This window comes from Panulirus ornatus, chromosome 4, assembly GCF_036320965.1.
Source record: "Panulirus ornatus isolate Po-2019 chromosome 4, ASM3632096v1, whole genome shotgun sequence".
Lineage (NCBI taxonomy): Eukaryota > Metazoa > Arthropoda > Malacostraca > Decapoda > Palinuridae > Panulirus > Panulirus ornatus.
The window spans coordinates 89,169,861-89,197,640 of NC_092227.1; the positions used below are offsets into that span (position 1 = coordinate 89,169,861).

The 27,780-nt window shown below is 42.3% G+C and overlaps 1 protein-coding gene across 3 annotated transcripts in view; it reads left to right on the forward strand.

Annotated features, from left to right (window-relative positions):
• Positions 1-27,780, forward strand: part of LOC139746207 (cyclin-G-associated kinase-like) — a 329,022-nt gene that overhangs the window by 174,994 nt on the left and 126,248 nt on the right. For all 3 annotated transcript variants that reach the window (XM_071657155.1, XM_071657166.1, XM_071657174.1), the window contains 2 exons: positions 18,483-18,640; positions 24,600-24,793. In XM_071657155.1, coding sequence (XP_071513256.1) covers positions 18,483-18,640; positions 24,600-24,793 — 352 coding nt within the window. The remainder of the gene's footprint in view (positions 1-18,482; positions 18,641-24,599; positions 24,794-27,780) is intronic.

The following is a 27,780-nucleotide window of genomic DNA, read 5'->3' on the forward strand; positions in this document are numbered from 1 at the left end:
CACCTCACCATGAGTCATACATACATTAAATAACCTTACCAACCAGTCAACAATACAGTCACCCCCTTTTTTAATAAATTCCACTGCAATACCATCCAAACCTGCTGCCTTGCCGGCTTTCATCTTCCGCAAAGCTTTTACTACCTCTTCTCTGTTTACCAAATCATTTTCCCTAACCCTCTCACTTTGCACACCACCTCGACCCAAACACCCTATATCTGCCACTCTGTCATCAGACACATTCAACAAACCTTCAAAATACTCATTCCATCTCCTTCTCACATCACCACTACTTGTTATCACCTCCCCATTTACGCCCTTCACTGAAGTTCCCATTTGCTCCCTTGTCTTACGCACCCTATTTACCTCCTTCCAGAACATCTTTTTATTCTCCCTAAAATTTACTGATAGTCTCTCACCCCAACTCTCATTTGCCCTTTTTTTCACCTCTTGCACCTTTCTCTTGACCTCCTGTCTCTTTCTTTTATACTTCTCCCACTCAATTGCATTTTTTCCCTGCAAAAATCGTCCAAATACTTCTGTCTTCTCTTTCACTAATACTCTTACTTCTTCATCCCACCACTCACTACCCTTTCTAAACAGCCCACCTCCCACTCTTCTCATGCCACAAGCATCTTTTGCGCAATCCATCACTGATTCCCTAAATACATCCCATTCCTCCCCCACTCCCCTTACTTCCATTGTTCTCACCTTTTTCCATTCTGTACACAGTCTCTCCTGATACTTCTTCACACAGGTCTCCTTCCCAAGCTCACTTACTCTCACCACCTTCTTCACCCCAACATTCACTCTTCTTTTCTGAAAACCCATACTAATCTTCACCTTAGCCTCCACAAGATAATGATCAGACATCCCTCCAGTTGCACCTCTTTTTTTCATACTATTCGCCATTTCCCGCGATAGCGAGGTAGCGTTAAGAACAGAGGACTGGGCCTTTGAGGGAATATCCTCATCTGGCCCTCTTCTCTGTTCCTTCTTTTGGAAAATTAAAAAAAAAAAAAAAAAACGAGAGGGGAGGATTTCCAGCCCCCCGCTCCCTTCCCTTTTAGTCGCCTTCTACGACACGCAGGGAATACGTGGGAAGTATTCTTTCTCCCCTATCCCCAGGGAAATATATATATATATATATATATATATATATATATATATATATATATATATATATATATTTTTTTTTTTTTTTTTTTTTTAAACTATTCGCTATTTCCCGCATTAGCGAGGTAGCGTTGAGAACAGAGGACTGGGCCTTTTTTGGAATATCCTCACCTGGCCCCACTCTGTTCCTTCTTTTGGAAAATTAAAAAAAAAACGAGAGGGGAGGATATCCAGCCCCCCACTCCGTCCCCTTTTGGTCGCCTTCTGCGACGCGCGGGGAGTGCGTGGGAGGTGTTCTTAATCCCCTATCCCCAGTGGATTGAATCGGGGCATGTGGGGCGTCTGGGGTAAACCATGGAAAGCTGTGTAGGTATGTATATTTGCGTGTGTGGACCTATGTATATACATGTGTATGGGGGGGGGTTGGGCCATTTCTTTCGTCTGTTTCCTTGCGCTACCTCGCAAACGCGGGAGACAGCGACAAAGTATAAAAAAAAAATATATATATATATATATATATATATATATATATATATATATATATATATATATATATATATATATATATGTGTGTGTGTGTTAGGGAGTTAATGCAAGAGTTTTGGAAAGAGGGGCAAGTATGAAGTCTGTTGGGGATGAGAGAGCTTGGGAAGTGAGTCAGTTGTTGTTCGCTGATGATACAGCGCTGGTGGCTGATTCATGTGAGAAACTGCAGAAGCTGGTGACTGAGTTTGGAAAAGTGTGTGGAAGAAGAAAGTTAAGAGTGAATGTGAATAAGAGCAAGGTTATTGGGTACAGTAGGGTTGAGGGTCAAGTCAATTGGGAGGTGAGTTTGAGTGGAGAAAAGCTGGAGGAAGTGAGGTGTTTTAGATATCTGGGAGTGGATCTGGCAGCGGATGGAACCATGGAAGCGGAAGTGGATCATAGGGTGGGGGAGGGGGCGAAAATCCTGGGGGCCTTGAAGAATGTGTGGAAGTCGAGAACATTATCTCGGAAAGCAAAAATGGGTATGTTTGAAGGAATAGTGTTTCCAACAATGTTGTATGGTTGCGAGGCGTGGGCTATGGATAGAGTTGTGCGCAGGAGGATGGATGTGCTGGAAATGAGATGTTTGAGGACAATGTGTGGTGTGAGGTGGTTTAATCGAGTGAGTAACGTAAGGGTAAGAGAGATGTGTGGAAATAAAAAGAGCGTGGTTGAGAGAGCAGAAGAGGGTGTTTTGAAGTGGTTTGGGCACATGGAGAGGATGAGTGAGGAAAGATTGACCAAGAGGATATATGTGTCGGAGGTGGAGGGAACGGGGAGAGGAGGGAGACCAAATTGGAGGTGGAAAGATGGAGTGAAAAAGATTTTGTGTGGTCGGGGCCTGAGCATGCAGGAGGGTGAAAGGAGGGCAAGGAATAGAGTGAATTGGAGCGATGTGGTATACCGGGGTTGACGTGCTGTCAGTGGATTGAAGCAGGGCATGTGAAGCGTCTGGGGTAAACCATGGAAAGCTGTGTAGGTATGTATATTTGCGTGTGTGGACGTATGTATATACATGTGTATGGGGGTGGGTTGGGCCATTTCTTTCGTCTGTTTCCTTGCGCTACCTCGCAAACGCGGGAGACAGCGACAAAGTATAATAAAAAATAAAATATAATATATAAGGTATAAGTTTGTTGAGTATTCTTGGTAAATTATATGGGAGGGTATTGATTGAGAGGGTGAAGGCATGTACAGAGCATCAGATTGGGGAAGAGCAGTGTGGTTTCAGAAGTGGTAGAGGATGTGTGGATCAGGTGTTTGCTTTGAAGAATGTATATGAGAAATACTTAGAAAAGCAAATGGATTTGTATGTAGCATTTATGGATCTGGAGAAGGCATATGATAGAGTTGATAGAGATGCTCTGTGGAAGGTATTAAGAATATATGGTGTGGGAGGAAAGTTGTTAGAAGCAGTGAAAAGTTTTTATCGAGGATGTAAGGCATGTGTACGTGTAGGAAGAGAGGAAAGTGATTGGTTCTCAGTGAATGTAGGTTTGCGGCAGGGGTGTGTGATGTCTCCATGGTTGTTTAATTTGTTTATGGATGGGGTTGTTAGGGAGGTAAATGCAAGAGTTTTGGAAAGAGGGGCAAGTATGAAGTCTGTTGGGGATGAGAGAGCTTGGGAAGTGAGTCAGTTGTTGTTCGCTGATGATACAGCGCTGGTGGCTGATTCATGTGAGAAACTGCAGAAGCTGGTGACTGAGTTTGGTAAAGTGTGTGGAAGAAGAAAGTTAAGAGTAAATGTGAATAAGAGCAAGGTTATTAGGTACAGTAGGGTTGAGGGTCAAGTCAATTGGGAGGTGAGTTTGAATGGAGAAAAACTGGAGGAAGTGAAGTGTTTTAGATATCTGGGAGTGGATCTGGCAGCGAATGGAACCATGGAAGCGGAAGTGGATCATAGGGTGGGGGAGGGGGCGAAAATTCTGGGGGCCTTGAAGAATGTGTGGAAGTCGAGAACATTATCTCGGAAAGCAAAAATGGGTATGTTTGAAGGAATAGTGGTTCCAACAATGTTGTATGGTTGCGAGGCGTGGGCTATGGATAGAGTTGTGCGTAGGAGGATGGATGTGCTGGAAATGAGATGTTTGAGGACAATGTGTGGTGTGAGGTGGTTTGATCGATTGAGTAACATAAGGGTAAGAGAGATGTGTGGAAATAAAAAGAGCGTGGTTGAGAGAGCAGAAGAGGGTGTTTTGAAGTGGTTTGGGCACATGGAGAGGATGAATGAGGAAAGATTGACCAAGAGGATATATGTGTCGGAGGTGGAGGGAGCAAGGAGAAGAGGGAGACCAAATTGGGGGTGGAAAGATGGAGTGAAAAAGATTTTGTGTGATCGGGGCCTGAACATGCAGGAGGGTGAAAGGAGGGCAAGGAATAGAGTGAATTGGAGCGATGTGGTATACCGGGGTTGACGTGCTGTCAGTGGATTGAATCAAGGCATGTGAAGCGTCTGGGGTAAACCATGGAAAGCTGTGTAGGTATGTATATTTGCGTGTGTGGACGTATGTATATACATGTGTATGGGGGGGGGTTGGGCCATTTCTTTCGCCTGTTTCCTTGCGCTACCTCGCAAACGCGGGAGACAGCGACAAAGTATAAAAAAAAAATATATATATATATATATATATATATATATATATATATATATATATATGCCCTTTTTTTCACCTCTTGCACCTTTCTCTTGACCTCCTGTCTCTTTCTTTTATACTTCTCCCACTCAATTGCATTTTTTCCCTGCAAAAATCGTCCAAATGCCTCTCTCTTCTCTTTCACTAATACTCTTACTTCTTCATCCCACCACTCACTACCCTTTCTAAACAGCCCACCTCCCACTCTTCTCATGCCACAAGCATCTTTTGCGCAATCCATCACTGATTCCCTAAATACATCCCATTCCTCCCCCACTCCCCTTACTTCCATTGTTCTCACCTTTTTCCATTCTGTACACAGTCTCTCCTGGTACTTCCCCACACAGGTCTCCTTCCCAAGCTCACTCACTCTCACCACCTTCTTCACCCCAACATTCACTCCTCTTTTCTGAAAACCCATACTAATTTTCACCTTAGCCTCCACAAGATAGTGATCAGACATCCCTCCAGTTGCACCTCTCAGCACATTAACATCCAAAAGTTGAGAAATAAAGAGTTGGGGTGAGAGACTATCAGTAAATTTTTGGGAGAATAAAAAGATGTTCTGGAAGGAGGTAAATAGGGTACGTAAGACAAGGGAGCAAATGGGAACTTCAGTGAAGGGCGTAAATGGGGAGGTGATAACAAGTAGCGGTGATGTGAGAAGGAGATGGAATGAGTATTTTGAAGGTTTGTTGAATGTGTCTGATGACAGAGTGGCAGATATAGGGTGTTTTGGTCGAGGTGGTGTGCAAAGTGAGAGGGTTAGGGAAAATGATTTGGTAAACAGAGAAGAGGTAGTAAAAGCTTTGCGGAAGATGAAAGCCGGCAAGGCAGCAGGTTTGGATGGTATTGCAGTGGAATTTATTAAAAAGGGGGGTGACTGTATTGTTGACTGGTTGGTAAGGTTATTTAATGTATGTATGACTCATGGTGAGGTGCCTGAGGATTGGCGGAATGCGTGCATAGTGCCATTGTACAAAGGCAAAGGGGATAAGAGTGAGTGCTCAAATTACAGAGGTATAAGTTTGTTGAGTATTCCTGGTAAATTATATGGGAGGGTATTGATTGAGAGGGTGAAGGCATGTACAGAGCATCAGATTGGGGAAGAGCAGTGCGGTTTCAGAAGTGGTAGAGGATGTGTGGATCAGGTGTTTGCTTTGAAGAATGTATGTGAGAAATACTTAGAAAAGCAAATGGATTTGTATGTAGCATTTATGGATCTGGAGAAGGCATATGATAGAGTTGATAGGGATGCTCTGTGGAAGGTATTAAGAATATATGGTGTGGGAGGCAAGTTGTTAGAAGCAGTGAAAAGTTTTTATCGAGGATGTAAGGCATGTGTACGTGTAGGAAGAGAGGAAAGTGATTGGTTCTCAGTGAATGTAGGTTTGCGGCAGGGGTGTGTGATGTCTCCATGGTTGTTTAATTTGTTTATGGATGGGGTTGTTAGGGAGGTAAATGCAAGAGTCCTGGAAAGAGGGGCAAGTATGAAGTCTGTTGGGGATGAGAGAGCTTGGGAAGTGAGTCAGTTGTTGTTCGCTGATGATACAGCGCTGGTGGCTGATTCATGTGAGAAACTGCAGAAGCTGGTGACTGAGTTTGGTAAAGTGTGTGGAAGAAGAAAGTTAAGAGTAAATGTGAATAAGAGCAAGGTTATTAGGTACAGTAGGGGTGAGGGTCAAGTCAATTGGGAGGTGAGTTTGAATGGAGAAAAACTGGAGGAAGTGAAGTGTTTTAGATATCTGGGAGTGGATCTGTCAGCGGATGGAACCATGGAAGCGGAAGTGGATCATAGGGTGGGGGAGGGGGCGAAAATTTTGGGAGCCTTGAAAAATGTGTGGAAGTCGAGAACATTATCTCGGAAAGCAAAAATGGGTATGTTTGAAGGAATAGTGGTTCCAACAATGTTGTATGGTTGCGAGGCGTGGGCTATGGATAGAGATGTGCGCAGGAGGATGGATGTGCTGGAAATGAGATGTTTGAGGACAATGTGTGGTGTGAGGTGGTTTGATCGAGTAAGTAACGTAAGGGTAAGAGAGATGTGTGGAAATAAAAAGAGCGTGGTTGAGAGAGCAGAAGAGGGTGTTTTGAAATGGTTTGGGCACATGGAGAGAATGAGTGAGGAAAGATTGACCAAGAGGATATATGTGTCGGAGGTGGAGGGAACGAGGAGAAGAGGGAGACCAAATTGGAGGTGGAAAGATGGAGTGAAAAAGATTTTGTGTGATCGGGGCCTGAACATGCAGGAGGGTGAAAGGAGGGCAAGGAATAGAGTGAATTGGAGCGATGTGGTATACAGGGGTTGACGTGCTGTCAGTGGATTGAATCAAGGCATGTGAAGCGTCTGGGGTAAACCATGGAAGGCTGTGTAGGTATGTATATTTGCGTGTGTGGACGTATGTACATGTGTATGGGGGGGGGTTGGGCCATTTCTTTCGTCTGTTTCCTTGCGCTACCTCGCAAACGCGGGAGACAGCGACAAAGTATGAAAAAAAAAAAAAAAAATATATATATATATATATATATATATATATATATATATATCACCTCCCCATTTGCGCCCTTCACTGAAGTTCCCATTTGCTCCTTTGTCTTACGCACTTTATTTACCTCCTTCCAGAACATCTTTTTATTCTCCCTAAAATTTAATGGTACTCTCTCCCCCCAACTCTCATTTGCCCTTTTTTTCACCTCTTGCACCTTTCTCTTGACCTCCTGTCTCTTTCTTTTATACGTCTCCCACTCAACTGCATTTTTTCCCTGCAAAAACCGTCCAAATGCCTCTCTCTTCTCTTTCACTAATACTCTTACTTCTTCATCCCACCACTCACTACCTTTTCTAATCAACCCACCTCCCACTCTTCTCATGCCACAAGCATCTTTTGCGCAATCCATCACTGATTCCCTAAATACATCCCATTCCTCCCCCACTCCCCTTACTTCCATTGTTCTCACCTTTTTCCATTCTGTACTCAGTCTCTCCTGGTACTTCCTCACACAAGTCTCCTTCCCAAGCTCACTTACTCTCACCACCCTCTTCACCCCAACATTCACTCTTTTTTTCTGAAAACCCATACAAATCTTCACCTTAGCCTCCACAAGATAATGATCAGACATCCCTCCAGTTGCACCTCTCACCACATTAATATCCAAAAGTCTCTCTTTCGCGCGCCTGTCAATTAACACGTAATCTAATAACGCTCTCTGGCCATCTCTCCTACTTACATAAGTATACTTATGTATATCTCTCTTTTTAAACCAGGTATTCCCAATCATCAGTCCTTTTTCAGCACATAAATCTACAAGCTCTTCACCATTTCCATTTACAACACTGAACACCCCATGTATACCAATTATTCCCTCAACTGCCACATTACTCACCTTTGCATTCAAATCACCCATCACTATGACCCGGTCTCGTGCATCAAAACCACTAACACACTCATTCAGCTGCTCCCAAAACACTTGCCTCTCATGATCTTTCTTCTCATGCCCAGGTGCATATGCACCAATAATCACCCATCTCTCTCCATCAACTTTCAGTTTTACCCATATTAATCGAGAATTTACTTTCTTACATTCTATCACGTACTCCCACGACTCCTGTTTCAGGAGTACTGCTACTCCTTCCCTTGCTCTTGTCCTCTCACTAACCCCTGACTTTACTCCCAAGACATTCCCAAACCACTCTTCCCCTTCACCCTTGAGCTTCGTTTCACTCAGAGCCAAAACATCCAGGTTCCTTTCCTCAAACATACTACCTATCTCTCCTTTTTTCACATCTTGGTTACATCCACACACATTTAGGCACCCCAATCTGAGCCTTCGAGGAGTATGAGCACTCCCCGCGTGACTCCTTCTTCTGCTTCCCATTTTAGAAAGTTAAAAAAAATACAAGGAGGGGAGGATTTCTGGCCTCCCGCTCCCGTCCCCTCTAGTCACTTTCTACGACACGCGAGGAATGCGTGGGAAGTGTCATATGAGTGTCATATCATTGTCTATTCTTTCAACATAGTTTTCAGAACTCAAAAGATTCACCAATTGATCTGTCATTCCCACAGCATATTCTTTGGGTGTCTGTACAGTCTTCAACATCTTCCCCATGCAAGTCTTCTTGCAACTTTTCTTCTAAAAGAGCATAATTTTCTAAGATCTTCTGAAGAAGTTCTCGAGAACATGAAGACTTAGGTCTGGACTTATAATTCCCCATAGCTAAAGATGACTGTTGGGGCAACCCTCTCAAACTTGGCACTTCTCTCCGCCCAAAATAAACAGAATGCAAAAATTTCTACGGCAGCAAATAATCTCTATTATGAATATACTGACTCCATTTATATGATACATCTTCCATTCGAAAAAATTGTATGATTATGAATTTCATTAAACAATTGAGTATCAACCTAATCACAGGGTTCTTTACGCAAAATTGTAAACTAATAAAGAATTATGATGTGAGAAGGAGATGGAGTGAGTATTTTGAAGGTTTGTTGAATGTGTTTGATGATAGAGTGGCAGATATAGGGTGTTTTGGTCGAGGTGGTGTGCAAAGTGAGAGGGTTAGGGAAAATGATTTGGTAAACAGAGAAGAGGTAGTAAAAGCTTTGCGGAAGATGAGCGCCGGCAAGGCAGCAGGTTTGGATGGTATTGCAGTGGAATTTATTAAAAAAGGGGGTGACTGTATTGTTGACTGGTTGGTAAGGTTATTTAATGTATGTATGACTCACGGTGAGGTGCCTGAGGATTGGCGGAATGCGTGCATAGTGCCATTGTACAAAGGCAAAGGGGATAAGAGTGAGTGCTCAAATTACAGAGGTATAAGTTTGTTGAGTATTCCTGGTAAATTATATGGGAGGGTATTGATTGAGAGGGTGAAGGCATGTACAGAGCATCAGATTGGGGAAGAGCAGTGTGATTTCAGAAGTGGTAGAGGATGTGTGGATCAGGTGTTTGCTTTGAAGAATGTATGTGAGAAATACTTAGAAAAGCAAATGGATTTGTATGTAGCATTTATGGATCTGGAGAAGGCATATGATAGAGTTGATAGAGATGCTCTGTGGAAGGTATTAAGAATATATGGTGTGGGAGGAAAGTTGTTAGAAGTAGTGAAAAGTTTTTATCGAGGATGTAAGGCATGTGTACGTGTAGGAAGAGAGGAAAGTGATTGGTTCTCAGTGAATGTAGGTTTGCGGCAGGGGTGTGTGATGTTTCCATGGTTGTTTAATTTGTTTATGGATGGGGTTGTTAGGGAGGTGAATGCAAGAGTTTTGGAAAGAGGGGCAATTATGAAGTCTGTTGGAGATGAGAGAGCTTGGGAAGTGAGTCAGTTGTTGTTCGCTGATGATACAGCGCTGGTGGCTGATTCATGTGAGAAACTGCAGAAGCTGGTGACTGAGTTTGGTAAAGTGTGTGAAAGAAGAAAGTTAAGAGTAAATGTGAATAAGAGCAAGGTTATTAGGTACAGTAGGGTTGAGGGTCAAGTCAATTGGGAGGTGAGTTTGAATGGAGAAAAACTGGAGGAAGTGAAGTGATTTAGATATCTGGGAGTGGATCTGGCAGCGGATGGAACCATGGAAGCGGAAGTGGATCATAGGGTGGGGGAGGGGGCGAAAATTCTGGGAGCCTTGAAGAATGTGTGGAAGTCGAGAACATTATCTCGGAAAGCAAAAATGGGTATGTTTGAAGGAATAGTGGTTCCAACAATGTTGTATGGTTGCGAGGCGTGGGCTATGGATAGAGTTGTGTGCAGGAGGATGGATGTGCTGGAAATGAGATGTTTGAGGACAATGTGTGGTGTGAGGTGGTTTGATCGAGTAAGTAACGTAAGGGTAAGAGAGATGTGTGGAAATAAAAAGAGCGTGGTTGAGAGAGCAGAAGAGGGTGTTTTGAAATGGTTTGGGCACATGGAGAGAATGATTGAGGAAAGATTGACTTAGAGGATATATGTGTCGGAGGTGGAGGGAACGAGGAGAAGTGGGAGACCAAATTGGAGGTGGAAAGATGGAGTGAAAAAAATTTTGTGTGATCGGGGCCTGAACATGCAGGAGGGTGAAAGGAGGGCAAGGAATAGAGTGAATTGGAGCGATGTGGTATACCGGGGTTGATGTGGTGTCAGTGGATTGAATTGGGGCATGTGAAGCGTCTGGGGTAAACCATGGAAAGCTGTGTAGGTATGTATATTTGCGTGTGTGGATGTATGTATATACATGTGTATGAATGTGGGTTGGGCCATTTCTTTCGTCTGTTTCCTTGCGCTGCCTCGCAAACGCGGGAGACCGGCAAAAAAGAAAAAAAAAATATATATATATATATATATATATATATATATATATATATATATATTTTTTTTTTTTTTTTTTTTTTTTTTTTTTTTTTTTTATACTTTGTCGCTGTCTCCCGCGTTTGCGAGGTAGCGCAAGGAAACAGACGAAAGAAATGGCCCAACCCCCCCCCCCATACACATGTACATACACACGTCCACACACGCAAATATACATACCTACACAGCTTTCCATGGTTTACCCCAGACGCTTCACATGCCTTGATTCAATCCACTGACAGCACGTCAACCCCTGTATACCACATGACTCCAATTCACTCTATTCCTTGCCCTCCTTTCACCCTCCTGCATGTTCAGGCCCCGATCACACAAAATCCTTTTCACTCCATCTTTCCACCTCCAATTTGGTCTCCCTCTTCTCCTCGTTCCCTCCACCTCCGACACATATATCCTCTTGGTCAATCTCTCCTCACTCATTCTCTCCATGTGCCCAAACCATTTCAAAACACCCTCTTCTGCTCTCTCAACCACGCTCTTTTTATTTCCACACATCTCTCTTACCCTTACGTTACTTACTCGATCAAACCACCTCACACCACACATTGTCCTCAAACATCTCATTTCCAGCACATCCATCCTCCTGCGCACATCTCTATCCATAGCCCACGCCTCGCAACCATACAACATTGTTGGAACCACTATTCCCTCAAACATACCCATTTTCGCTTTCCGAGATAATGTTCTCGACTTCCACACATTTTTCAAGGCTCCCAAAATTTTCGCCCCCTCCCCCACCCTATGATCCACTTCCGCTTCCATGGTTCCATCCGCTGACAGATCCACTCCCAGATATCTAAAACACTTCACTTCCTCCAGTTTTTCTCCATTCAAACTCACCTCCCAATTGACTTGACCCTCACCCCTACTGTACCTAATAACCTTGCTCTTATTCACATTTACTCTCAACTTTCTTCTTCCACACACTTTACCAAACTCAGTCACCAGCTTCTGCAGTTTCTCACATGAATCAGCCACCAGCGCTGTATCATCAGCGAACAACAACTGACTCACTTCCCAAGCTCTCTCATCCCCAACAGACTTCATACTTGCCCCTCTTTCCAGGACTCTTGCATTTACCTCCCTTACAACCCCATCCATAAACAAATTAAACAACCATGGAGACATCACACACCCCTGCCGCAAACCTACATTCACTGAGAACCAATCACTTTCCTTTCCTCCTACACGTACACATGCCTTACATCCTCGATAAAAACTTTTCACTGCTTCTAACAACTTGCCTCCCACACCATATATTCTTAATACCTTCCACAGAGCATCTCTATCAACTCTATCATATGCCTTCTCCAGATCCATAAATGCTACATACAAATCCATTTGCTTTTCTAAGTATTTCTCACATACATTCTTCAAAGCAAACACCTGATCCACACATCCTCTACCACTTCTGAAACCGCACTGCTCTTCCCCAATCTGATGCTCTGTACATGCCTTCACCCTCTCGATCAATACCCTCCCATATAATTTACCAGGAATACTCAACAAACTTATACCTCTGTAATTTGAGCACTCACTCTTATCCCCTTTGCCTTTGTACAATGGCACTATGCACGCATTCCGCCAATCCTCAGGCACCTCACCATGAGTCATACATACATTAAATAACCTTACCAACCAGTCAACAATACAGTCACCCCCTTTTTTAATAAATTCCACTGCAATACCATCCAAACCTGCTGCCTTGCCGGCTTTCATCTTCCGCAAAGCTTTTACTACCTCTTCTCTGTTTACCAAATCATTTTCCCTAACCCTCTCACTTTGCACACCACCTCGACCAAAACACCCTATATCTGCCACTCTGTCATCAGACACATTCAACAAACCTTCAAAATACTCATTCCATCTCCTTCTCACATCACCGCTACTTGTTATCACCTCCCCATTTGCGCCCTTCACTGAAGTTCCCATTTGCTCCCTTGTCTTACGCACCCTATTTACCTCCTTCCAGAACATCTTTTTATTCTCCCTAAAATTTACTGATAGTCTCTCACCCCAACTCTCATTTGCCCTTTTTTTCACCTCTTGCACCTTTCTCTTGACCTCCTGTCTCTTTCTTTTATACTTCTCCCACTCAATTGCATTTTTTCCCTGCAAAAATCGTCCAAATGCCTCTCTCTTCTCTTTCACTAATACTCTTACTTCTTCATCCCACCACTCACTACCCTTTCTAAACAGCCCACCTCCCACTCTTCTCATGCCACAAGCATCTTTTGCGCAATCCATCACTGATTCCCTAAATACATCCCATTCCTCCCCCACTCCCCTTACTTCCATTGTTCTCACCTTTTTCCATTCTGTACACAGTCTCTCCTGGTACTTCCCCACACAGGTCTCCTTCCCAAGCTCACTTACTCTCACCACCTTCTTCACCCCAACATTCACTCCTCTTTTCTGAAAACCCATACTAATCTTCACCTTAGCCTCCACAAGATAATGATCAGACATCCCTCCAGTTGCACCTCTCAGCACATTAACATCCAAAAGTCTCTCTTTCGCGCGCCTGTCAATTAACACGTAATCCAATAACGCTCTCTGGCCATCTCTCCTACTTACATAAGTATACTTATGTATATCTCGCTTTTTAAACCAGGTATTCCCAATCATCAGTCCTTTTTCAGCACATAAATCTACAAGCTCTTCACCATTTCCATTTTTTTTTTTTTTTTTTTTTTTTTTTTTTTTTTGCCGGTCTCCCGCGTTTGCGAGGTAGCGCAAGGAAACAGACGAAAGAAATGGCCCAACCCACATTCATACACATGTATATACATACGTCCACACACGCAAATATACATATATATATATATATATATATATATATTATCCCTGGGGATAGGGGAGAAAGAATACTTCCCACGTATTCCCTGCGTGTCGTAGAAGGCAACTAAAAGGGGAGGGAGCGGGGGGCTGGAAATCCTCCCCTCTCATTTTTTTTTTTTTTTTTTTTTTTTTTTTTTCCAAAAGAAGGAACAGAGAAGGGGCCAGGTGAGGATATTCCCTCAAAGGCCCAGTTCTCTGTTCTTAACGCTACCTCGCTAATGCGGGAAATGGCGAATAGTTTGAAAGAAAGAAAATATATAAATATATATATATATATATATATATATATATATATATATATATATATATATATATTTTTTTTTTTTTTTTTTTTTTTTTTATACTTTGTCGCTGTCTCCCGCGTTTGCGAGGTAGCGCAAGGAAACAGACGAAAGAAATGGCCCAACCCCCCCCCCATACACATGTACATACACACGTCCACACACGCAAATATACATACCTACACAGCTTTCCATGGTTTACCCCAGACGCTTCACATGCCTTGCTTCAATCCACTGACAGCACGTCAACCCCTGTATACCACATGACTCCAATTCACTCTATTTCTTGCCCTCCTTTCACCCTCCTGCATGTTCAGGCCCCGATCACACAAAATCTTTTTCACTCCATCTTTCCACCTCCAATTTGGTCTCCCTCTTCTCCTCGTTCCCTCCACCTCCGACACATATATCCTCTTGGTCAATCTCTCCTCACTCATTCTCTCCATGTGCCCAAACCATTTCAAAACACCCTCTTCTGCTCTCTCAACCACGCTCTTTTTATTTCCACACATCTCTCTTACCCTTACGTTACTTACTCGATCAAACCACCTCACACCACACATTGTCCTCAAACATCTCATTTCCAGCACATCCATCCTCCTGCGCACATCTCTATCCATAGCCCACGCCTCGCAACCATACAACATTGTTGGAACCACTATTCCCTCAAACATACCCATTTTTGCTTTCCGAGATAATGTTCTCGACTTCCACACATTTTTCAAGGCTCCCAAAATTTTCGCCCCCTCCCCCACCCTATGATCCACTTCCGCTTCCATGGTTCCATCCGCTGACAGATCCACTCCCAGATATCTAAAACACTTCACTTCCTCCAGTTTTTCTCCATTCAAACTCACCTCCCAATTGACTTGACCCTCACCCCTACTGTACCTAATAACCTTGCTCTTATTCACATTTACTCTCAACTTTCTTCTTCCACACACTTTACCAAACTCAGTCACCAGCTTCTGCAGTTTCTCACATGAATCAGCCACCAGCGCTGTATCATCAGCGAACAACAACTGACTCACTTCCCAAGCTCTCTCATCCCCAACAGACTTCATACTTGCCCCTCTTTCCAGGACTCTTGCATTTACCTCCCTTACAACCCCATCCATAAACAAATTAAACAACCATGGAGACATCACACACCCCTGCCGCAAACCTACATTCACTGAGAACCAATCACTTTCCTCTCTTCCTACACGTACACATGCCTTACATCCTCGATAAAAACTTTTCACTGCTTCTAACAACTTGCCTCCCACACCATATATTCTTAATACCTTCCACAGAGCATCTCTATCAACTCTATCATATGCCTTCTCCAGATCCATAAATGCTACATACAAATCCATTTGCTTTTCTAAGTATTTCTCACATACATTCTTCAAAGCAAACACCTGATCCACACATCCTCTACCACTTCTGAAACCGCACTGCTCTTCCCCAATCTGATGCTCTGTACATGCCTTCACCCTCTCAATCAATACCCTCCCATATAATTTACCAGGAATACTCAACAAACTTATACCTCTGTAATTTGAGCACTCACTCTTATCCCCTTTGCCTTTGTACAATGGCACTATGCACGCATTCCGCCAATCCTCAGGCACCTCACCATGAGTCATACATACATTAAATAACCTTACCAACCAGTCAACAATACAGTCACCCCCTTTCTTAATAAATTCCACTGCAATACCATCCAAACCTGCTGCCTTGCCGGCTTTCATCTTCCGCAAAGCTTTTACTACCTCTTCTCTGTTTACCAAATCATTTTCCCTAACCCTCTCACTTTGCACACCACCTCAACCAAAACACCCTATATCTGCCACTCTGTCATCAGACACATTCAACAAACCTTCAAAATACTCATTCCATCTCCTTCTCACATCACCGCTACTTGTTATCACCTCCCCATTTACGCCCTTCACTGAAGTTCCCATTTGCTCCCTTGTCTTACGCACCCTATTTACCTCCTTCCAGAACATCTTTTTATTCTCCCTAAAATTTACTGATAGTCTCTCACCCCAACTCTCATTTGCCCTTTTTTTCACCTCTTGCACCTTTCTCTTGACCTCCTGTCTCTTTCTTTTATACTTCTCCCACTCAATTGCATTTTTTCCCTGCAAACATCGTCCAAATGCCTCTCTCTTCTCTTTCACTAATACTCTTACTTCTTCATCCCACCACTCACTACCCTTTCTAAACAGCCCACCTCCCACTCTTCTCATGCCACAAGCATCTTTTGCGCAATCCATCACTGATTCCCTAAATACATCCCATTCCTCCCCCACTCCCCTTACTTCCATTGTTCTCACCTTTTTCCATTCTGTACACAGTCTCTCCTGGTACTTCCCCACACAGGTCTCCTTCCCAAGCTCAAAACAGAGAAGGGGGCCAGGTGAGGATATTCCCTCCAAGGCCCAGTCCACTGTTCTTAACGCTACTTCGCTAACGCGGGAAATGGCGAATAGTTTGAAAGAAAAGATATATATATATATATATATATATATATATATATATATATATATATATATATATATATATATATATATATATATATATATTTCATACTATTCGCCATTTCCCGCATTAGCGAGGTAGCGTTAAGAACAGAGGACTGGGCCTTTGAGGGAATATCCTCATATGGCCCCCTTCTCTGTTCCTTCTTTTGGAAAATTTAAAAAAAAAATGAGAGGGGAGGATTTCCATTCCCCCGCTCCCTTCCCTTTTAGTCACCTTCTACGACATGCAGGGAATACGTGGGAAGTATTCTTTCTCCCCTATATATATTTATCTATTTATTCATTTTGCCCTGCCGCCGTCTCCCGCGCAAGCGAGGTAGTGCAAGGAAACAGACGAAAGAAATGGCCCAACCCACCCCCATACACAATGTATATACATACACGTCCACACACGCAAATATACATACCTATACATCTCAATGTACACATATATATACACACACAGACATATGCATATATACACATGTACATAATTCATACTGTCTGCCTTTATTTGTTCCCATCGCCACCTCACCACACATGGAATAACAACCCCCTCCCCCCTCATGTGTGTGAGGTAGTGCTAGGAAAAGACACCAAAGGCCCCATTCGTTCACACTCAGTCTCTAGCTGTCATGTAATAATGCACCGAAACCACAGCTCCCTTTCCACATCCAGACCCCACACAACTTTCCATGGTTTACCCCAGACGCTTCACATGCCCTGGTTCAATCCATTGACAGCACGTTGACCCCGGTATACCACATCGTTCCAATTCACTCTATTCCTTGCACGCCTTTCACCCTCCTGCTTGTTCAGGCCCCGATCACTCAAAATCTTTTTCACTCCATCTTTCCACCTCCAATTTGGTCTCCCACTTCTCGTTCCCTCCACCTCTGACATATATATCCTCTTTGTCAGTCTTTCTTCACTCATTCTCTCCATGTGACCAAACCATTTCAAAACACCCTCTTCTGCTCTCTCAACCACACTCCTTTTATTTCCACACATCTCTCCTACCCTTACATTACTTACTCGATCAAACCACCTCACACCACATATTGTCCTCAAACATCTCATTTCCAGCACATCCACCCTCCTGCGCACTACTCTATCCATAGCCCACGCCTCGCAACCATACATCATTGTTGGAACCACTATTCCTTCAAACATACCCATTTTTGCTTTCCGAGATAATATTCTCGACTTCCAAACATTCTTCAGTGCTCCCAGAATTTTCGCCCCCTCCCCCACCCTATGATTCACTTCCGCTTCCATGGTTCCATATTATATATATATAACACTTTCTCCAATTTGTCTCCATTCAAATTTACATCTTGGTTAACTTGTTCCTCCATCCTACTGAACCTAATAACCTTGCTGTGTTTCACATTTACACTCAACTTTCTCCTATCACACACTCTTCCAAACTCAGTCACCAACTTCTGCTGTTTCTCACTCGAATCAGCCAATAGAGGTGTATCATCGGCAAACAATTGACTCACTTTCCAAGTACTCTCATCCCAACAGACTGCATACTCGCCCCTCTCTCCAAAACTTGCATTTACCTCCCTGACCATCCCATCCATAAGCGGATTATTCAACCATGGGGACATCACACACCCATGCCACAGACCAACGTTCACTGGGATCTAATCACTCTCCTCTCTTCCTACTCGTACACATGCCTTACATGTGTGTGTGTGTGTGTGTGTGTGTGTGTGTGTGTGAATACCTCTTAAAAATGGTTTGGAAAATTATCTCATTTATCCTGAAGGAGTCTAAAAATTATATAAGATTTGAACCTTCTAATAGGCATTATGAAATTTGCCCCTTGTATCCTATGCCCCTTCTTGAGCTCTACCACTTTACCACTTTGTACTCAGATTTCATGAGTGTATCTGCTTGGCAACTTACTGATCTTAGGACCTTTCATTTATGCCACAAGAGATTAATCTCACCCTTTTCATAACTAAGAGCTGTATATTGTATTGAGAAATTAATGAACCTCTGTGGAGTTGAATATATAATAAGATTTCCTTTTAGATATGTTATCAATATATTCCACACAAACTTCTGATGAAGTATGCAGGGTTAAGAGTACTTCCATTGGCCAAACATTCATCATATTCCCAGAATTTATGTGTGATTCTTGTCTTTGAATGTTTTTCTTTACCAATTGCTTCTTCTCTGTTTGTAATTTGTAATGTTGGTACATACCAAATTTTTTTTATTGCAGATCATTATACCTATAAATGTGCATCTGGTGGGTGACATATGTGTATATGTTTATCATGCTCGGAGGATGATGGGGAAGGTGATCGGGGTGAAGATAGCTCAGCTGCAGTTCCACACAGGATTCATACCAGAAGAAGATACCTCCATAAAGTTTAGTCTGTTAGTACTTTGAATTTCTTGAACTTTGCTAACTCTTCCATGGAGAAGTACCTGTAAGTCTTGTCTCATTTTGTCCTTTAACACTCTTTGTGCTGGATAACAAATACCACCATGCATATTACTGTTAGACTTTTGGTTACTGTTGATGTATGTTTAAAAAAGATTTACATGTTCATATGTCATTTGAATACAGAAGTAGTTGGCCTTTCTGTTCCCAGAAAAAAATTTTGGCAAGTGAATTTGAAAAGAATAAGGTTGTCTAGTACCCTTTAAATTAAGTAGTTTAGTAAAAGGAATGATCAGGTGTTGGCATTTAAGAAAAAACATTAGATGGATATTGCCAGAAGTAGTAATTCTTTTTGAGTTTAGGAATACATTGGTGTACAAACTGCCTGAGTTTTGTTACTTTTTCCAGTACTGTTTCCTCAATTAGATACAAGTGACCAAATAGCTCAACAGTGTTACCTTTAAGATTGTTTAACATATTGGAAAATTGGAAGTGGAACTTAGCATGTAAAGAAACAGAGATATAAAGTGATTATTTGTTATAAGATTATGTGCAGTTTGAAAGTGTTTGAGCTTCCCGTTAATGGAGTAAGGGAGTGATTGTTGTTACTAGAAAGTTGCTGTTGAAAATTATGTTTTTTGGCTGTCTCTTAATTCTTCTGTACTTGTTCATACATACTCGCAAGATGCAGTGGATAGACATTTTATCATGAACAAAATACATGCTTTTTCTTGATAAGCTGCTGCTGATAAGTTTAATTTAGTTCTTGGCCAAATTATTTTGAATATTGTCATGGCCATGGTTCCATAGAAATTTCTTTGTACCCCGCCAGATCTTTTATAGGAAGTGGCTTGCATAATAAAGATAGATGGATTACTAGGTATTATGGGTATTGAAATAAAAGAATTACAGGATCATATTAAGAAAGGAATTCATCTCCTTGTTCGTTTTACCTTTTGGCCAGTTCAGTGTATAGGTCCATGGAGCTCGTGAAAAGTGACAAAAGTCATTGGTAAATAAAAAGCGGTTTGAACAGCCCATGCAATTGGCTAACACTCACCTGATCAAAAAAGTGGCATCAGAAACCCTGATAGTAGTGCTTTCTGCCCATGCTGGAATTTATACCTCCCAGACACAACATGACTATTTCACTATCTCCGGCCACCCTTATATTGGTTTATTTATATGTTTATTCTTTTATACCTTTCTTTAAACTATAATATAGGGAAGTTGAAGACATCACATTGATGCCACAAGGACCCAGTAGATGCTGCTATCTACCCACACCAAGTTTAAGATCTGAACCAAATTAGTGACAGTCACCAGCTGATACTGCCATTGCCACCCACAAAGCATTTCATACATTGTTTTTTTTTCTTATTTTCTCCTTAATTTAGTTGTGTTATGCTCATTATAATGTCAAGATATGCTGCATAGATATATGTTATGTATTGAAATGCATAAAAAAGATGTATAAAAGTTGTACAGCGATAAATGACAGTGTTTTTGATGAGTGTTATGAACTGGCAACACAGGGCTCGTTTGTATTCATTTAAATCTGATACTTTAATTCTTTTAGATCCTCTAGAGCTCATTCATTGTTAGATATGTGTTTTATTTATTATAATATACAATGTTTTTTGATGAATGCTCATTAACTGGTTATATCTCGGATGCATGTTCCCTCTGGGAACTCCCATCAGCAGGTGGCATGGCAAAAGAGTTTCCACGTATCCCTGTCCTTACAAGCCTCCTCCGCATACACCATTCCATGCATTCTTCCTCTGCTTCTCTCTTTCCAGTGTTCCTTCACCCTATTTGTCCATGTCACAAGTGTTCTTCCACTCATACCAACCCCTTTAATTATACTATCGTATGCTCTCCTTTTAAACTCCCAGTCTTGCATTCTTTCCACATGCCCATACCATCTCAAAGGATTATGTTTCACCCTTTCTACCACTCAACAACTCATTCCCCTTGCATTCCCTGCCATACCACATCTCTTTAGTCATACCACATGCTCTTCTCAAATAGCTCATTTCCAGCCCCTGGATTCTTGACCTCTGTGCCTCATTCCATGTCCATGTTTTGGCAGCATAGGTCAGTGTTTGTGGGACTATGCTGTCCCTTAATCCTTTCTTCACTTCCTTACTTACACCCCTACCCTTCATTAATCTATTTGGGAACCCAGTGACTCTTCTACCCTATACTGTTCTCTCCCTTACCTCCCCTTCCATATCACTGCACTTACCCACGACAGCTCCCAGATACTTAAAGTCCCTCACTTCTCTCAGTCTACCCCCCCAATATCCACAGCACAATTTAGCACACTCATCTTTTACTCTTTTTGGTTTTACAAAATCTTTACTTTCACTCTGTTTCCTTTCATCTCTCTTATCACTCCATCCATATGTATGTCAAAAAGCCATAGTGACATCACGCAACCCTGCCTCACACCTACATGTATCCCAAAACTTTTACTCAACTCTCCATCCACTCATACACATGCATTTACTCCTCTATAGAAGCCTTTTCCACCATCGAACAGTTATCCCCCTTTACCATTTATCCTTAACACATCCCATAAAACATTGTACTCGATTCTGTCTTACACTTTCTCCAGATCCATAAAAGCTGCATACAACTTCTTACCTTTTGCTAAATGCTTTTCCATGGCCATCTTTACTACAAAAATCTGATGCACACATCCTCTACTTTTCCTTGAGCCCCCTTGCTCTTCACTTATTCTGCATTCAGTCACTTCCATCACTCTGTCAATTAATATTCTTGCATACACTTTTCCTGGTATACTCAACAACTTATTCCCCATAGTTGCTACTTACATCCTTTGCATCTTTTCTGTTGAATACAGGAACAGTGATAGCTTTCACCCAATCCTCAGGAACAACCTTTGTTTCCATGCTAAATTACATATATGATGCATCCACTCTATCACACTTTCTCATCCAAACTTCAGCATTTCAGCTGTAATCCTATCCACTCCAGGTGCCTTACTACCTTCAGCCTCATTATTACACTTCTTACCTCTCTCTTTGTTATAGGTCCTTGCACTTGTATCCTCCTCCATACCCATGCATGTAATAACTGCTGCCTCCCCTTCTTCCACGTTCATCAGTTCTTCATGATACTCTTTCCATCTTCCTTTCACTTCCTCATTTTGATTCAGCAGTTCCCCTTCAGTTACTTCTCACATCAACATTTCCACTCTTACATCAACCTCTTTCCTTTTTCACCTCCTTCCAGTAAACTTTCTTATTATCCCAAAACTTTTCACCTAATTTTCTTCCAAAATCTTCATCTACTCTTTCTTTGCTTTCCTCTGTCAGCTTCTTAACATTCTGCTTACATATTTTGTGTTCTTCCCTCCTGCTTTGCTGAAGTTCCACTGGTGCATTCCTATTGAGCAATCTACCGTATGCCTTTTTCTTCTCTTCCATAGCATTTCTTGTGTCTTCTGTCCTCCATTCATTGCCCTTTTTATTCCTGTGTCTCACTACCTTGTATCCAACTACTGATTCTATATCCTTTGATAATATTTATCTAAACATATTAAACACCTCATTTACACATGACTGCATTCCTACATTCACTGCACTTCCATCTAAGCTTTCAGTTACCTTCCTTCCATACTCTTCCTTGTATTTTTTTTTTTTTATTCATCTTTGTGCTTACCAACTCTTTTTCCTCTTCATTCTTCTTTACACCACACCCCCACTTCTTGATGTTCATCCCCACAAGAACTGCGAAATGGTCAGATTCTCCAAAGAATCCTCTCACGACTCTAGCATCCACCATAGCCTTACTCAATCTTTCATCCACTGCCACATAGTCAATCAAAGCCTTTTGCTCTGCTCTTCCATCGTTCCTCATCCATGTGTATCTGTGGATCGTCTTGTGCTGAAAAAAGGTGTTCACAAGGAATAAACCCCTCTCAGCACAAATATCCACAAGATAGCTTCTCGTCATATTTACTCCAGGTACTCCCTATTTACCAAATATCTCCAATTCCATCACATCCCACTTTCACTTTCATATCACCCAATATGACCATGTTTCTTTTATTTATAGAGTCATTCAAATCCCTCCAGAAAAGTTTCATTTCATCCTTACCTCATACAGTCTTCATATTCACAGGTGCATATGCACATACCCATGCATATTTCACAATCCCAATCTTTCTTTTCACCCTTACTATTCTTGATCCATTCCATTCATGCTCTGTAACACCCTCCCATACTCTTGGTGATAGCAGAATTGCACATCCTTCTTTTTCTCTTCCCTGATAATTTTCACTCATTCCCATCCATACCACACCTCCTTCCATGCCCTTCCACAACTTACATTCATCATTTCCATTTGCACCCCACACACCTTGCATGAGGATATGGGTTTCCCCAATGCCTAGCACATCCATGCTACAGCTTTTACACCTCTCCAAAATCACTCTTCTTTTATTCTCCCCAGTTATACCATTCACATTCAGGGCCATCACCCTCAATCTCTCGTTCCTTTTAACCCTCGGCATAACGAGTAGACTCTAGTGCCGCTTTTTAGCCCTTTGTGCCTCATCCTTGACAGGTCACTGGCAGAGGACAACCCCAGCACAGTATTTCCAGATACAGTGAGGCTCAAAAATTGTCAAAACTAAAAGAAACAGTACACCTCAGATGGTTGTCCAAATCTAGAACTATTACCCTGATGTAATTGGGCAATGCCTCCCCCTTTAGTTCCTCCCCGAAGGAGCTTACTGATGAGGTCACCACAAAAAGATGGGGTGAGACTTGGCAACTCCAGTATAAATTGAGCACCCATCAGGGTGCTGAAACTCAATACTTTTCCCAGTTCTGAGCTTCTTTACTTTCCACGGAAGCACCACCTCATACCTCATAGGTTATAATACTGCCACTGGCAACTTGGAACTACTTAGTGCTCCTTTAAATACAGTACTTTTAATTTTCTTGCTCACTGGTTATGATTAGTTCATCATGAGTGTATTAAGCAAAAAAAATGTCGTACACTTGAAGATAATACCATTTTGCAGGCATCAGAACGCAAATGCTTTATTTTTATTTTTTGTTTTTCATTGCTTAAACAACCATGGGGACATCACACACCTCTGCTGCAGACCAACATTCACTGGGAACCAATAATTCTCCTCTCTTACTCATACACTTGTTTTACATCCTTGGTAAAAACTTTTCACTGCTTCTAGCAACTCATCTCCCACACCATATACTCTTAAGACTTCCACAAAGCATTTATCAACCCTATCATATGCTGTCTCCAAATCCATAAATGCTACCTGTAGATCCATCTGTTTTTCTAAGTATTCCTCTCACACATTCTTCAAAGCAAACACCTGATGCACACATCCTCTACCACATGTGAAACCACACTGCTCTTCCCCAGTCTGGTGCTCTGTACATGTGTTCACGTGTCTGTTGTGATTTTGTGCATATATGTGCATGTGAAGCATCTTGGGTTAACCATGGAAAGGTCTGTCGGGCCGAGATGTAGATAGGGAGCTGTGGTTTCGGTGCTTTAAACATGACAGCTACCTCGCTGAAGCAGGGATAGCGATGCTGTTTCCTGTGGGGCGGGCTAGCTACAGGAATGGACGAAGGCAAGCAAATATGAATATGCACATATGTATGCACATTTATGTCTGTGTATGTATATGTATATGTGTGTATATGTTGATATGTATATGTATGTATATGTGCGTATGTAGGCGTTTATGTATATATATATGTGTATATGGGTGGATGGGCCATTCTTCGTTTGTTTCCTGGCACTACCTCGCTGAATCGGGAAACAGCAATCATGTACGATGATGATGATAATGAAAATGATAATGATGATGATAATGTATATATTATATATTTACTCATTTGCATATATTTCAGCTGCTTTTGTTAATTTTCTTTTCAGGCGAGATTTGGATGATGTATCAGAACCAGACCGTTATCCTGAACGTTTCACTGTGACAGTAAACATTTTTGTGTCCGACGTAGATCGTACTCCTCCTCAGCCTCCTCCATGGGTAGCAAGACCTTCCTCTTCTTTTAAGCCCCATGTTGCATATGCTACTGCTATTGAAATGGAAGAAACAAGAGAAAAATTTGGTGTGTATTTTTATCACTTGTATTGTTTGAAGTGTTGGGAGGAAAGGGTACAGCAGTAGGGTATATGTATATGCTTTGATTATACAAGCTTTCACTTGCCCTATGCGCAGCAACAGCTAGGCCCACCGTCAGTAGGCAGATGTACATTTGGCATGTACTTATATTAGAGGAGGATGTCTCCCCAGTACACCAACTCCCTACCACCCTACTCTTCCTGAAGTGGGATGCTTGTACGTAAGGGGACAGCCATGAACCTAAGGGTACCCATAAAATCTGGTTTCAAATTAGCTTATAGTTTTTTTTTGTTTTTTTTTTTTTTGTTTGGTAAAGTGTGTGGAAGAAGAAAGTTAAGAGTAAATGTGAATAAGAGCAAGGTTATTAGGTACAGTAGGGTTGAGGGTCAAGTCAATTGGGAGGTGAGTTTGAATGGAGAAAAACTGGAGGAAGTGAAGTGTTTTAGATATCTGGGAGTGGATCTGGCAGCGGATGGAACCATGGAAGCAGAAGTGGATCATAGGGTGGGGGAGGGGGCGAAAATTCTGGGGGCCTTGAAGAATGTGTGGAAGTCGAGAACATTATCTCGGAAAGCAAAAATGGGTATGTTTGAAGGAATAGTGTTTCCAACAATGTTGTATGGTTGCGAGGCGTGGGCTATGGATAGAGTTGTGCGCAGGAGGATGGATGTGCTGGAAATGAGATGTTTGAGGACAATGTGTGGTGTGAGGTGGTTTGATCGAGTGAGTAACGTAAGGGTAAGAAAGATGTGTGGAAATAAAAAGAGCGTGGTTGAGAGAGCAGAAGAGGGTGTTTTGAAGTGGTTTGGGCACATGGAGAGAATGAGTGAGGAAAGATTGACCAAGAGGATATATGTGTCGGAGGTGGAGGGAACGAGGAGAAGAGGGAGACCAAATTGGAGGTGGAAAGATGGAGTGAAAAAGATTTTGTGTGATCGGGGCCTGAACATGCAGGAGGGTGAAAGGAGGGCAAGGAATAGAGTGAATTGGAGCGATGTGGTATACCGGGGTTGACGTGCTGTCAGTGGATTGAATCAAGGCATGTGAAGCGTCTGGGGTAAACCATGGAAAGCTGTGTAGGTATGTATATTTGCGTGTGTGGACGTATGTATATACATGTGTATGGGGGGGGTTGGGCCATTTCTTTCGTCTGTTTCCTTGCGCTACCTCGCAAACGCGGGAGACAGCGACAAAGTATAATAATATATAAAAAAATAATATATATATATATTTTTTTTTTTTTTTTTTATACTTTGTCGCTGTCTCCCGCATTTGCGAGGTAGCGCAAGGAAACAGACGAAAGAAATGGCCCACCCCCCCCCCATACACATGTATATACATACGTCCACACACGCAAATATACATACCTACACAGCTTTCCATGATTTACCCCAGACGCTTCACATGCCTTGATTCAATCCACTGACAGCACGTCAGCCCCGGTATACCACATCGATCCAATTCACTCTATTCCTTGCCCTCCTTTCACCCTCCTGCAAGTTCAGGCCCCGATCACACAAAATCTTTTTCACTCCATCTTTCCACCTCCAATTTGGTCTCCCTCTACTCCTTGTTCCCTCCACCTCCGACACATATATCCTCTTGGTCAATCTTTCCTCACTCATCCTCTCCATGTGCCCAAACCACTTCAAAACACCCTCTTCTGCTCTCTCAACCACGCTCTTTTTATTTCCACACATCTCTCTTACCCTTACGTTACTCACTCGATCAAACCACCTCACACCACACATTGTCCTCAAACATCTCATTTCCAGCACATCCATCCTCCTGCGCACAACTCTATCCATAGCCCACGCCTCGCAACCATACAACATTGTTGGAACCACTATTCCTTCAAACATACCCATTTTTGCTTTCCGAGATAATGTTCTCGACTTCCACACATTCTTCAAGGCCCCCAGAATTTTCGCCCCCTCCCCCACCCTATGATCCACTTCCGCTTCCATGGTTCCATCCGCTGCCAGATCCACTCCCAGATATCTAAAACACTTCACTTCCTCCAGTTTTTCAACATTCAAACTCACCTCCCAACTGACTTGACCCTCAACCCTACTGTACCTAATAACCTTGCTCTTATTCACATTTACTCTTAACTTTCTTCTTCCACACACTTTACCAAACTCAGTCACCAGCTTCTGCAGTTTCTCACATGAATCAGCCACCAGCGCTGTGTCATCAGCGAACAACAACTGACTCACTTCCCAAGCTCTCTCATCCCCAACAGACTTCATACTTGCCCCTCTTTCCAAAACTCTTGCATTTACCTCCCTAACAACCCCATCCATAAACAAATTAAACAACCATGGAGACATCACACACCCCTGCTGCAAACCTACATTCACTGAGAACCAATCACTTTCCTCTCTTCCTACACGTACACATGCCTTACATCCTCGATAAAAACTTTTCACTGCTTCTAACAACTTTCCTCCCACACCATATATTCTTAATACCTTCCACAGAGCATCTCTGTCAACTCTATCATATGCCTTCTCCAGATCCATAAATGCTACATACAAATCCATTTGCTTTTCTAAGTATTTCTCACATACATTCTTCAAAGCAAACACCTGATCCACACATCCTCTACCACTTCTGAAACCACACTGCTCTTCCCCAATCTGATGCTCTATATATGCCTTCACCCTCTCAATCAATACCCTCCCATATAATTTACCAGGAATACTCAACAAACTTATACCTCTGTAATTTGAGCACTCACTCTTATCCCCTTTGCCTTTGTACAATGGCACTATGCACGCATTCCGCCAATCCTCAGGCACCTCACCATGAGTCATACATACATTAAATAACCTTACCAACCAGTCAACAATACAGTCACCCCCTTTTTTAATAAATTCCACTGCAATACCATCCAAACCTGCTGCCTTGCCGGCTTTCATCTTCCGCAAAGCTTTCACTACCTCTTCTCTGTTTACCAAATCATTTTCC